The sequence below is a fragment of the Hermetia illucens genome, chromosome 1 (genome assembly GCF_905115235.1).
Source record: "Hermetia illucens chromosome 1, iHerIll2.2.curated.20191125, whole genome shotgun sequence".
In the NCBI taxonomy this organism is placed as follows: domain Eukaryota; kingdom Metazoa; phylum Arthropoda; class Insecta; order Diptera; family Stratiomyidae; genus Hermetia; species Hermetia illucens.
The window spans coordinates 74,399,801-74,413,377 of record NC_051849.1 but is presented as its reverse complement, the minus strand read 5'-3'; the positions used below and the strand labels follow the sequence as shown (position 1 = coordinate 74,413,377).

Here is a 13,577-nt window from a genome sequence, read left to right as displayed (position 1 = left end):
GTTTCCTTCAATAAAATACACCAACTATTGTGATTTGACTTTTGATTGCCCTTTCGTATGGTTCTCACCTTTGCTATACCGGGCCTCTCCTACAATCTGACAGCCTAGCTACCAGCTGATTTTGACAAGCCGAAATATCAGAAAGTCTCCACATCAGTTGTTCAGTCCTCCTGATCCTATCGCTGACTAGGATATGTTTATTTTCAATTAGGCCACGATGTTGAAAGGAAAGTATTTTATGAACCTGCCCGCCTTGTCGTGCATATCGCGACGTAACATAAAAGTGTCAACATGGTCTCCATTGGCCACGGCGTTCAATACGCCACCGATACAGTCTATGAATATTATGAGAAATGAGACGGTATGCCCTTGAGTGCGTTTGGAATGTTATTTATTTCATTGTAATCCATCTCTTCTAGGGACTGTTCAACATACCAGAGCTCCGATCATTTGAGGGTTTTTACCTACTACGAGAAAATGCAATTCATCGAACGGATGCGCTAATAGAAGAGGCAATATCGCACACCAGGAAGAGGAAGATGGTAATTTATTGTAATGAAGGTTTTCTTTCAGAATTTCGTTTAAAAGGGACTTCAGATTGGTAATCTTCACCAATAGCCTCTATCAGTGAGATCTGTGCAACTGACTCAAACCTATTATCCTCTCCTGTCATACATTTGCAACGAGATCGCGCTTTGGTTGATTCCCGAGGGCTCAAATTATTCGGGGTCCCAAAAAGCCAATCGCACTTTTCTTAATTGTAATCATCTAATGGGAGCTTGACCTCGAGAAGTTGGTCTTCAATTTCCGCAAATATTGGTCTCTGTTATTTTCGGTCGCGACCGCATCCTTCCTTTCGTGAAGCCGAAAATAATGTGCTCTAAAAGTGTGCTTCTGGTATTCCATAGGGCAACAGGTTCAATAGTTATCAGAGAAGTGGAAATATAGTGCATAAAGATCTTCGAAAATTTGGAGGTGGCGAGGATGATTAGAAAATATTTTCCTTGATTCCGTCCTACATATGAATGCGCTGCCACGATGAGTTAACTTCGGCCAAAAGAGAGAGAGAATTCCGTTTTGAATGGTTGTTTAGGAACAGCGATCCGGCTGCCGTCCAACAGTGGGTTGCGATCAAAAATACCTTTATTTCTGTCGCGGGTGGAAGCTGTCCGTCACGTCCCAAGAGGATGTTATAAGACCTGGCCAGCTGTGGGAAACGTGGAGACGGAACTATGAACAGCAGGCGCCGAAGGCTCTGTTAATCGCTGCGAGTGATAGGGAGCGTAACGCATTCGAGCCCCAATGCCATGAGAAATCTCGGGAAGTCGAACGTCGTTTACGCCATGTCAAAAAGTAATGCATTGCAGATGATGTCGCAGCGCTTGTTGCTGGACGCACTGTCGAACAGGCGCAAAGCAGACTCGGCATATTGATGCGACGGGTAAGCGGATGGATGACTACTCATGGTTTCAGCCTTGCACTGGAAAAAACCGAAGTAGTCATCCTGACTAAAAAGAGAATTCCGGCCCTGCGTCCCATATCGTTCGGCGAGTCGATAATCGAGTCAAAATCAGCGGTAAAGTACCTCGGGTTGACTCTTGACTCAAAGATGAGCTTTTCTGAGCAAATCAAAGCAGCAGCGAACAAGGCTGCGGCTGGAGTTTCGGCGTTAAGTAAGCTAATGGGAAACATTGGGGGTTCTACGTCTAGTAGGCGACGTCTCCTGATGAGTTCAACGCAGTCTGTCCTGCTCTACGGCGCAGAGGTATGGGCTGGCGCTCTTAACAAGGAGGTATATCGTAGACGCCCCGCGCAAGTACAGAGACGGGGAGCTTTACGGGTGGCGTCTGCGTACCGCACTGTCTCTGAACCGTCCGTGATGATGATCGCGGGAGTTATCCTCGTTGCCCTTCTTGCTAGGGATCGTCAGGCGCAAGCGCAAGGGAGGTGGCTGCTCGCGAAGAACGGCAACACACTCTAGACGAGTGGCAGCTCTCTTGGCAAAATGAAACTAGAGGCAGATGGACTGCGCGGCTCATCGGCAACTTAGGTGCGTGGTTAAATCGGAAGCATGGTGAGACTGACTATTTCCTTACTCAATTTTTGAGTGGGTATGGAAGTTTTCAGTCTTACCTGCACAAGATTGGAAAGGCGCGTTCTCCGGATTGTGTGTTTTGCAATGGAGTTGTGGACGACGCCCAACACACTTTTTTTTCTTGTGGAAGGTGGGATGGGGTTCGTCAGCAGTTCTATTTAAACACAGGGGATCTCTCTCCAGACAACATTGTCGAAGAGATGCTGAGGACTGCTGACAGGTGGAACCATGTTGCCCATTACGTTCGGGCCCTTCTCGTTGCTAAAAAGATAGAACTCGACCGGTGGAGGAGCCGGATGGGAGACGTGCGAAGAAGAAATAAGTAGGTAGAAATAGATTGTACCGCAATTTTAGGAAGGGATCTCCTAGCGACAAGCGTAATTAAAAACCGGTTTGACTAAACTTAGTGATATCTGTGTAAGACCGGGTCCAAGTTGAGATGCAGCATGACGTAGAAAAGCAGGAGTTCAAATCGTCTGCGAGCAACTAAAGCAAAAGTCAAGGTGCAGTTATATCGTCCCTGTTTCAAATAACTTCCTGCTTATATACATATCACGATTGTTTTTAAGTTCCGAACCTCATTCATAATAACTGAAAAAAATGCGACAATATTGCTTAGAACTCTTTCGCAAAGCATTTATTTGAAAAAAAATAACGGAGAATTTCTCGTTAAAGACTAATTTTCTAATGAAAAATATAAAAACTATCATTATCAGTCCATAAACAATGTTTCGAATTACAGTCAAAAACTCAATAGTTGCTAATTTCCACTCAACGCAGTCGCAGTCACTTGCTGTTGCATTCATTGCTGTTTTTCACAAAAAGTCATGGTGAGTTACGTTACGTCACCTCACCAAGCTGCGTTTCAACTTGCACCTGGCCTCACTGTTGGCTTCGCTTGTGACATTTCGCGAATTTTTAATTTTGCCAACTTCTCTTCTAGCAATTCTATGCTTATATGCCGAACACCCACAATAACTGGCTAGATATCCCTTTTAACGGTGTATTGTTATGTTTCTCTCTTTGGTCTTGGACATCTTCACAAGGATAACTTCCTGCACACTTAATGCACCTGTATACAAACGAGCAATTATGGACAATATGCGCGAAATTCTGTTGGCTTTGTCAAGAGTAATCTGCTAGTGAAGGATATACTTCACGTTGAAAACCTCGTTCAATTCAGTGGAGGCTCGAAAGTAGCATTGAACCACTCTGATTGATACTTCGTTGAGAGCGAGAGATTCTCCTTGTGGAGAGCCTTGTTTTTGTCACAAAATTAGCGACCGAACGCAATTTTGACTAAGGGTGCTCCATGTTAAGGTCCAAATATCCTTAGGATTCGTTTCCCGTGCAGACCTGCGTTGGTGGGATGCCTGTTGAAATGTTTAATCCTTTCTCTATGATAAGAGATAATATTTTGTCATGATCCTCAATGGACTCAACAAAAATGAGGGTCTTATCTGCCTTTGTGTCTTTTAGTGGCACTTTGAGACCTTTCCCTTTGAGGATTCTCAGAAATGATGGAACGTTCACATTATATTCAACGATTGCGGGAATTTCACTTTTTTTAGTTGCCGGTTGAGTAGAATCAGAGGGGCCAGGTTTGCTTTCTGGAGGGGTACTTGCGATTTTAATACTAACGTCTTCTTTTTTATTTTTTCATCAGGACACACCGTTTTTTCCTTCTATGCTTACTTCACTGGCGACTTTCCTTTAATTCTCTCGGTGGACGCTGTTCGTGTTGAAGCTTTCAGTTCAGATGAAAACTGTTGCGGTATCGATAGTTGGGCGCATGTAGGAAGTATCGCTACCTCAAGCTTACTTTTTAGGGATTCGCTGACTGACCTGATCAGCTCCACAATTTGCTCCCGCACCATGCTAACCTGATTAGCTCCACAATTTGCCCTGCACAATCGGGATCCTCGCAATTACCGGGATTGGATGACACGTCAACTTCTCTACCATGCCATCCTCTATAGTATTATCGATTCTCCCTTCGTCATCCGTTTTGTGTCGTTTCGAGCCACGAAACGGTCATTTCCTAAATTAACAAAATGACATATAATAAATCTTAATATGAAATGCAAGGATACTTAGCTTCGGTTGAGAAAGGAAACTTTGAGATATACCTAAAAGATTCTGTTGCTATTGCTGCGTCGGATGGCTGAGTGACGGGACAGTGTTCCGAGACAGCCGATCGCTAAAAGTTAAACAACTTTTAGGAACGATTTTTCAGGCGAGGTCGATTTTCTTTCCAAGAGTTGGAGCTCTCATCGAGAGATAAATCAGGCAATCATGGCTTTTTTGTTTGTAAATTTCTACAACTTCTATCGCCGTATTACATTGTTTGAGTACAGAGCTTGCTATAAGGGTAGTTAGAATTCGATCGGTCGATAGCGAATATCTAATCAGATCTACCACATTCCGGGGGGGGGGGGGGTTTGGGGAAGTGTAACACCCTAAAGCTCGAATAACGAGTAAAAGTATGAGAAGTACAGCGTATTGAACCAGTTACCTCGTGCTCACTGGTTTGAGTGAACATGTGATCACCCTATAGAAGTCGAATTCCATGTTTTGCAGTTATCCAAGTTTTGGATACTAAACAACGAAGAACAAGTCGGGAAACCGGAAGCTGAACGCTTCAGGTATGAAAGGTTTTATGTATTTCTTTTATAAAAACATTTGAGTGGACATTTGTCCCATTAGTACCTAGCACGTAATATATGCATATATTATGTGAGAATATCCACTTTCGCATGCTACTGACATTCAAAGCCTTGAATTTGCACAGAAGCGGCAATTTGACCTATTATAACTTTGTTAGTAAGATTGGTAGGATTATGCTCTATGTAATGGCCTATACTGCTGCAAAATTCGTGTTTCTAAGATGAAGTTAAGTCAATTACTAAAAATTATTGTAATAGTATATTAATTTTATTTGAACAGTTATCGGTATGAAGGGTATTTCGAAGCTTAGGCACCACAGTGGCAGCCCCTTGATTTTTTTCTAGATTTTTCGGTTGGGTTTTTTCTGAGGATGGGTCCGCGAAAAAAAAATACAGCCCCCTTTAGCATGTATGGGGACCCCCTTAAATTTTATAACTCACTGTATGTGTGAGCGGTCATAGATCCTACCCTTCCATCAAATTTGCTGTCAATCTCTATAACCGTGTCCGAGAAAAATTCGTCTGATAGGCAGACAGACAGTAAACCCATTTTAATAAGATTTTGTTTTACACACACACACAACAACCTTAAAAATAATCTCTTGTGAAGCGTGCCTGTCGATGTTCTTTGACAGGTTACTGGGCTACTATTATAACGTCTTAATACTCGCTACATGGACCCGAAGATCCAAACTAGTTCCTGACTTCGAGCACACAATAAGAACGCAAGAATAAATCCCTGTTGTTCCCATGGTATTAAATCACGATGAGCCTTTGTAATATAAACCACTTTAGAAAAGCTCAAAAACTAATGCCACTACTCCTAAATTCACTTCTTCTTTTTCTTCAGCGTTTGTCCCGTTCACAAGTGGGGTCGGCTCGTCATGATCGGTTTCGCCATTTGGCTCTATCAAATGCCTGATCTGGATGTAATCTCAAGGCTGTTAAACCCCCATCCAACATATCAAGCCACTGTTGTTTCGGCCTGCCGTTTGGTCATTTACCATCGACTCCGGTGTTCAGACCAATCTTAGCAAGTGAATTCTCGTTAGCGCAAATTTCGTGACCATACCATCGAAGACATCTCTCTCGCAATTTTTCTACGATCGGTGCAGCCCCATAATGATCGCGGATATCCTCATTTCGGATGTGATCAAAACGTGTCACGCCACTAGTCCAACGCAAAATCTTTGTCTCCATTACCACAAATTTATTTTAATTTGTCCAGATTAGGTTGTTGAATGAATCGAATTTTATAATTATTTCCATAGGTTGAGATTTTCGACGAATTGTCAGACGTTCTGTGCAAAGTAGCCGATATGGCGGAATTCATCCGGCTAGCACATCCAAAGTCCCGATATTCACAAGCTGCTGAAGACGCATGTATATCGATAAGTGGAATAGTTGAAAAGTAAGTGCGTGTGCTTGCTAAAGGTGTGTGTTTTTAGAAACCATTTTAAAATTACTTTGCCATTACAGATTGAATACACATAAACCGCTTTTTAAAGCATTAAAAAATGTCGTCGACAACAAGGACATCTTCCCAACAACGGCCGTCGACGACCATGTAGCCAAACTGTTTCTTTTCGATTTTGAACAAAGCGGTATTCATTTAGAAGAGAATTTAAGGCAAAAAGTTGTTCGTCTCAATGACAACATTCTGCAATTAGGACAGCGGTTTATGGCAGGTGCGGTTAGTCCTCGATCCATTCTTAAATCTGTCTTACCTGAAGATATTCGAAAATAGTAAGAATAAATTTTCCCTCTGCGAAGTTTACAAATATTGAATGTGATTGGAAAAAGTTTCTCTGTAGATGGGGAGAATGTTTTGGTGTCGGGTCTATATACGGATTCGCAAAGCGCACTAGCCCGCGAGGCTGCATATCGGTTGTACTTATATCCGGATAGCCATCAAGAACAGCTCCTGTCTGACTTACTACGATGTCGTTATGAATTAGCTAGAACGTGCGGATTCGAGACTTACGCTCACCGAGCCCTGAAGTCGAGCACTGCCGAAACTCCAGGCAATGTGATCGCATTTTTAGATGAATTATCTGAAGGACTCCGATCACGAGCTGATAAAGATTTTGAAATAATGTATCAACATAAGGTATCCTATCGCAATTATTTGGAAAAGATCTGCTTACAATATTCAATTTTAAAGGTGAAAGATTCAGGAAAAAATCTGCCACTGGCAGCTTGGGATACTCCATATTTCACAGCAAAAATAAAGAAGCAGTGGTTACAAACTTCACCATCCGAATTCACGCCGTACTTCAGTTTGGGCGGCTGCATGGAAGGCTTGAATAATTTGATGCAAGCACTTTATGGCATCACTTTACAAAATACCGAACTAGAGCCAGGTGAGTTAGAAATCTACAAGAAAATATGTTGTCAATTGAAACATCATCTGATAATCCCATTTCAAGGTGAATGCTGGAGCAATGATATTTACAAACTGGCTGTTACACACGAGAGTGAAGGTCTTCTCGGATATATTTATTGTGATTTATTCGAACGCAATGGAAAACCCAACCAAGACTGTCATTTTACTATTCAAGGCGGCAAGCGGCTGCCAAACGGAGAATACCAAATACCAATTGTGGTAGTGATGCTTAATCTAAATCATCCCCGATGGTCTGGGCCAACTTTGCTAACGCCGGGAATGGTTGACAATTTGTTCCACGAAATGGGGCATGCCATGCACTCAATGCTAGCTCGGACAGAATATCAACATGTTACAGGCACTAGATGTAGCACTGATTTTGCTGAAGTTCCATCTGTGTTAATGGAATACTTCGCTGGAGACCCTAGAGTAAGCTTGTACATTTTTCATGATCGGGACATATTTCTATTATATAATTTTATTTAGGTCCTCCGGTCATTTGCGCGACATTTTCAAACGCAGGAACAAATGCCCGATGATATGTTGCAAAGATTATGTGTTTCTAAAAATATATTTTCAGCGAGTGAGACACAATTGCAAGTTTTTTATTCTGCATTGGATCAATTTTATCATCGTAAACCGCTGGCCGAACAAAGTACAACAGACGTGCTTAAGGTTGTTCAACAGAAATACTACAGCCTGCCCTATGTGGAAAACACGGTATGTTAAAAGAGTACATTTTAAGAATAGCTCCAGCACTATCTCCCCCCTGTAAGAGCTGAAATCAATCCAGGCACAACATCCTAAGAGCTAAGACAAGTATTTATGTTTACTAATACATGGACGCAAATGCTTTTAGCTCCATATTTTCAGCCATTTCTCAGAAACCAATGAACCAAATTTAATGAAATTTTGAAGTCCAAAAACAATGATAATTGAGAAGTATTTCAAAGGAAAATTAGCTTTATTGCTTCGCATGTTTTTCGGAACTATTTTTTCATTTTCCGCTCCCTTGTATATATATATTCACAAACAAAACACGGTTGTCAATCACGAAAACAGTCTGATCAGTAGGAGCAGAACTTATTTTTGTCTTAGAATTGAGGGAGTCCTGATTCCCACTTGATGACAAACCGGATCAATTCACAACCTCCCCCGTCAGCCCCGTCTGTTGATCCAAAATTGGAAGAAAGCCTTCTATCAATTGCCACTTGGCCAATTAACACCACCTTCCCCATTAAATTTGTTTTTAAAAAATCAAATTATCTCTTGGATTTTCAGGAGCCCACATCCCGTAATTTTGATATTGACATATTCGTTTAAATGGCAATGAGCTCCGCCAGAAACATGACGTTGAAAATTATTAATTGGCTTTAATTCGTGTATTACATAATTATAAGCCCTCAAAGCAAATTCCTTTCATAAAATTGGTCATGTAGTTGTTGGGAACTGACCCAATGCTTTACAACGCTGTGGCGTCGATAAGTTTGGAATCTCTACAATTTGTTGTCTTACTGCAGCAATATCTGCAGTAAAACGACCTGCATGTGTTGTAAATCTGTGTCCAACTGAAGTATTATGAATTTAACGAAATGTAGTTTTCATTGGTCGACTATTTTCAAACTCTTATTTTATTTTAATGTCATTCCAAGTGATATTGAAAACATTAGAACAAATGGTGAACCTTCAGCAGTTTTGGCATTGGGACCAAATTGAAACACGGTACAACTAGAGCAGTTGCGGTAACCATTGTATCTGTATTTCTGCATTGAAATTAAAAATATAACAAACCAAACCATTCCTTCCAATGGGGACAATAGATCTAGTTTTTAACGCAAACTCAAAATCGTCAAACAACATGACAGAAAGTTTGAAAATAATTTTCAAAAATGTTATGTGTTACTTTTAAATAGTCAATTTCAAAATCAACTTATTCATTTTTTCACAGGCTTGGCAATTACGCTTCTCGCACTTGGTCGGATACGGTGCTAAATATTACTCGTATCTTATATCTCGCGCAATAGCATCCTGGATTTGGCAAACTTACTTCAAAGACGATCCATTTAGTCGATCAGCTGGAGAAAAATATCGACGTGAATGCTTATCGCATGGTGGAGGTGTTCCGAGCCGACAATTAGTAGCGAATTTCTTAAAACGTGATGTCACTCCTGAGAATCTTTCTCAAAGTCTAATCACAGAGATAGATACCAACAATGACAAAATTAAGGAGATGAGTCGCGACTTTGATATTAACTAGAAAGTGAATAATCGACTGTGTCGATGTTTTTATTTTAACATTGTATTTTAAAAATAATTAAAGAAGGATATAAACGAAGTAAATGTTTCCTTCATGCATGAATTTCCGTGTTAGAAGATGGAATGAAAAGCTGGGATAGACTGCTGTGCCGCTTAAACGTGCAGCTTAGTAACGGAACTAATCGTTGACACGACAATCGAATTGGATCTGGACATTGAAATATGTTAGATCACCCCATTCAAGACTGTAATGGTACATTACCAGACTACGTTACCCTTTAGGAGACAATGTGGTCACCATTGCGCTCACCCGTGATTATTATTTTGATTTAACTCAGGTACTCATTCACAGCTTGGTTGACTGGTATGCGGCATTCAGCCACGATGCAAATCCCAGTGAGATTTGGAAATCGGCCTTCTGTACGACAGCCGGGCGCTCTACCCACTGGGCCATCCCGTAAGTTTGTAAGTATAATATAGCTCATTTATCAAGTCCCCACGAATAAGGATATATATATAGAATGAAGCGCAAAGTAGCAAATAAAAGAAAAATAGGTCGATAAGCATGAATTGAAAAGCAGAGCTAACACTTTTGTATGAATAAAATCTTTCAAACAAAAAGGCTTAAGTAATATTTTACGGAACTTTATTCCATTTTGTTTTTTTCGATTACTCAAGAGCCGTAAATAAACAAAGAAAGTGTGCAACAATTGATCCTGCAGATTTATTATTGGAACAACTTGGGTAACGTGGGCTATCCTAGACGATAACAAAATCTAATTCTACAGAAATGATTTCGCAATTTTCGGCCACAAGCATAACCATTCTGGTAAGTACACGCTAAATATTCTTAGGGCCAGCAAATATTCCCATTGGAGAGCATATTGGAATTTCGAACTCGATTTGATTAGGACAAGTACATCACATATTTGTGAACCAGATAAGATACTTCCACAGACCAGGACTGAAACAGGATACAAAAAAGGCCAATTCCGATCCTTTAAAAATTGTTATCTTGGGTGGTCAATTATCAGATCCAATAAATAGCTTACCCGAAAATATTTTTTTTTTAAGCGAAAAAATCATTTTTTTAAATATCTCGAAATAAAAAAGATAGTTGGAAAATACTAAAGTACAAAAATATGGCCTTATTCTTACTAAAACATTAAGTAGTATGTAATCATTTTTTTTTTTTAAATAAAAATTATTTTAGTAACAAAATTAATTTTTCAAAATTACGCACTTTATTTCCACCAAATTTTTAGGATTTATTGCGAGAGTTCAAATACAGTAGATTCTCAGGAAATTCGGCTTCCTTTTAATTTATATGAGAAATCCAGGCTGTTTTTATTAATTTTTATGTCAAAAATTTAGGTAAATACATTATTTTGATCATAGCTCCGTTATTATTTATCTCACTTACTTCTATCATACCTCATTTTAAATGAGCTTTAGACCGACTTCCACTAAAAGATGATTTTGAGTTACTTGATCTTGGAAGTATTAATTTTTTTTAGACATTTATTTACTTTATGTATATTGCACCTACTAAAAAAAAGGTCTATTCCTTTTGTTATTAAGTATGCCTAGTTTTTGCTTAATATCATTTCTGCATAGAACGCACTTTTGTTTCCTATGCCACCCTCTACTCCCAGCCCAAATTTCATGTCAATCGATCTTGACTCAAAGAACTCGGAGGTTCAACGCTTTAATGACTCGACTATTACAAAAAGTTAATTTCTGTTTTACTATGATAAAATTAAAACATCATTTCATCCTCAATAGAAAATTAGTGGCATTAGCGGGCTTGGAGTGAACCAAAATGAAAAACACATTGAATTTCGCAAATTGACAGAAATTTATTTTCAACTGGCACAAAGCCATAACAGACACTTTAATGGAATGGAAATTAAACGCCGATTGTATTCTAAGCCTTTCCATTTTTTTTAATGAAAATGTTCGAGCTGACCGCGCTCCATTGTTAACGTTTTGGTTAATATCTTTGCAACAGGACCACTTAATTTGGAAAGAACTCTTTCTAAGGGCCTTAAGATGTCCTTCGAAACTATTTCAATCACGTACCCTCCCAGAAAATAGTTCAGTGGATTTAAATCAGATGATCTTGCACGACACCGTACCGGCTTATAATGGTCTCCCAACTGTTCACAATATTTTTGGTTAAGAGAAGATATGACACCTCCATGAAATTATGTGGAAACGCCCCTGGTGAAACCACATCCTCCTCCTGTTAAGTGGCACATTTTCAGATAAATCGACCGGGGCATCCCGCAAAAAATATTTATACCCTTTAACTGTCAGTCGGCTTAGGAGAATATAAGGCCCTGTAAGTTGGTCTCCAATAATTGCCCAAGCTTGTAAATACCATCGGCTTCGATAATATACTTCAGGATCCAATCCATCGGTGACTATTGCTCTAATTGAAAGTCCCTTTTTGGGTAAAAAGACATTTGTCGGCAAATAAAATATTTTTAGTGATGTTACGATTTCCCCTAATTCGCTCTTGCAGCTAATCGCAAAATTGTACTCCACTTTGGCTTTGAAATAATAATAATCGTTGGCGCAACAATCCATATTGGATCGCGGCCTTGAAGTGTGTTAGAGCACTTCATTCAAGACCGTGGCGGTACACTACCGTACACTGTAGGAAGCAATGCGGTCAGTATTGCGCTCGGCTTTGAAATGGTAAGAATAAACTTTCTCATGTTTTTTTGTTAAGATTGCTTCAAGTTATTTTTGCTATAGGCTATGATGATTTTAGTAAGTTATAATAATTGAATTTATTGGTAAATTTTTTCAACGGATTTAACTTTTTCAGTTGCTCTTATGAACCCCTAGTAATGAAAAACCAATTACATTGAAGTGTTAATGGTGCTTTCCGAAAAATCAAAGTTAACAGAGAACAATTATGTGGAATATCTAACAGTTAAGACAGGTTTTTACCTATTTTATATGGGGGGTATGGGTTCTGGTATTTGCTATCTTTTTTCTATGAGTAGATATCCATTTAACTTATTATAATTAGCACAAATTAATTACTTGTTAACAACAAAATTTTATCAGGGAGTATGTTAAAATTCGAGAACACATAATTGGGTTAAACAGCAAAATTTTTGTGGGAGAAAAACACAATTTTTTTCATTTGGAAAGCTCCTACACAGCTGAATCTCTTTCATAAAGTAAAGTAAGCTTTTGTAGCTTTCTAGAGTGAAGTCCTGGCTACGATTCGGCATTTATTCCAAAGCGCTAACTATCGTAGTTTTTAAATTATTATTATTTTCAAGTTTCTATTTTGCGAATTTTTTTATTTGCTAATTCGATAGAATATAATCCAAAGAATCATCCGGCAAAGTTTCAAATAGAAATATTTTTTTGTTTGAAATTTTTGTTTGTGTAGGCATGGCAGGCATTTTCATACAAGTCACTATTAACAAAACGAAATAAAACAGAACATTTTTCATATGAATTATATTTGTAACACCACGTTCTTCCCGAGGCTTTTTGAAATTGTTCGGCCATTTATTAATCGATGTGCTTGATTACTTTTTTATTTTATTTTCTAGACCTAATATTTAATAAGTTTTTACACTCCGAATGTTCGCAAACATTTTCTGAAATTTGAACCTGTTCATCTTTTCAACTCATTTTCTCAGGAACCACTAAATCGATTTTAATAATGTGTTTGTTTTAAACAAAACAACAGCAGTAATAGAATTGTGTTACCAGTTCGATTGATAAAAAATGCAAAAATTGATTAACAAAAAATTATCAAAGGGATATCATTTCCCATCACTCTCTATCTATCTATCACTACCACATTACAGCTATAAAAATATCAGAATTTGTGAGGATCACAACCTATTGAACCTGCGCCGATTTAAATTGTAGTTACTGATAAGGATACTTCGGAGAAAATCGAAAAATTTGATATCAAAAAAGTTGGTTTCAAGCTAGTGTGCCTTCCATTTAATAAAAATTTGCTTTAGATGCTACTTTTGCACGAATGCATTTCATAATATAAAAAATGAAAAGAATGATTCATAATCTAAAATAGTAAAGCAACAAAAACGGCGGAAAACTTTGGGAATATTAATTCTAGACCTTCATTTAATGTGCCCCTTCAAGAAATAACAACACCAACACCTGTATATCGATG

General features: G+C 38.8%; 1 protein-coding gene across 2 annotated transcripts; it reads left to right on the top strand.

Annotated features, from left to right (window-relative positions):
- The first annotated feature begins 124 nt into the window (after positions 1–124).
- On the top strand, positions 125–9,482 carry LOC119646320 (mitochondrial intermediate peptidase). 2 transcript variants are annotated; one of them, XM_038046742.1, is made up of 9 exons: positions 125–361; positions 420–542; positions 6,033–6,172; positions 6,241–6,449; positions 6,576–6,871; positions 6,926–7,124; positions 7,191–7,576; positions 7,634–7,867; positions 9,096–9,482. In XM_038046742.1, exons 1-9 carry the CDS (start codon positions 218–220, stop codon positions 9,402–9,404), a joined length of 2,040 nt encoding a protein of 679 aa, XP_037902670.1. In that variant the 5' UTR covers positions 125–217; the 3' UTR covers positions 9,405–9,482. The 2 variants fall into 2 exon arrangements, with proteins under 2 accessions (XP_037902670.1, XP_037902669.1); XM_038046741.1 differs by having other exon boundaries at positions 6,241–6,507; positions 6,565–6,871.
- Positions 9,483–13,577: the final 4,095 nt, after the last annotated feature.

Excerpts from the sequence above, each read along its gene's own strand:
- LOC119646320 (XM_038046741.1), top strand. The coding sequence starts at position 218 with ATGTTGAAAGGAAAGTATTTTATGAACCTGCCCGCCTTGTCGTGCATA. Across the intron at positions 543-6,032 it reads ACACCAGGAAGAGGAAGATG|GTTGAGATTTTCGACGAATT; the intron begins GTAATTTATTGT and ends TTATTTCCATAG. Across the intron at positions 7,577-7,633 it reads ACTTCGCTGGAGACCCTAGA|GTCCTCCGGTCATTTGCGCG; the intron begins GTAAGCTTGTAC and ends AATTTTATTTAG.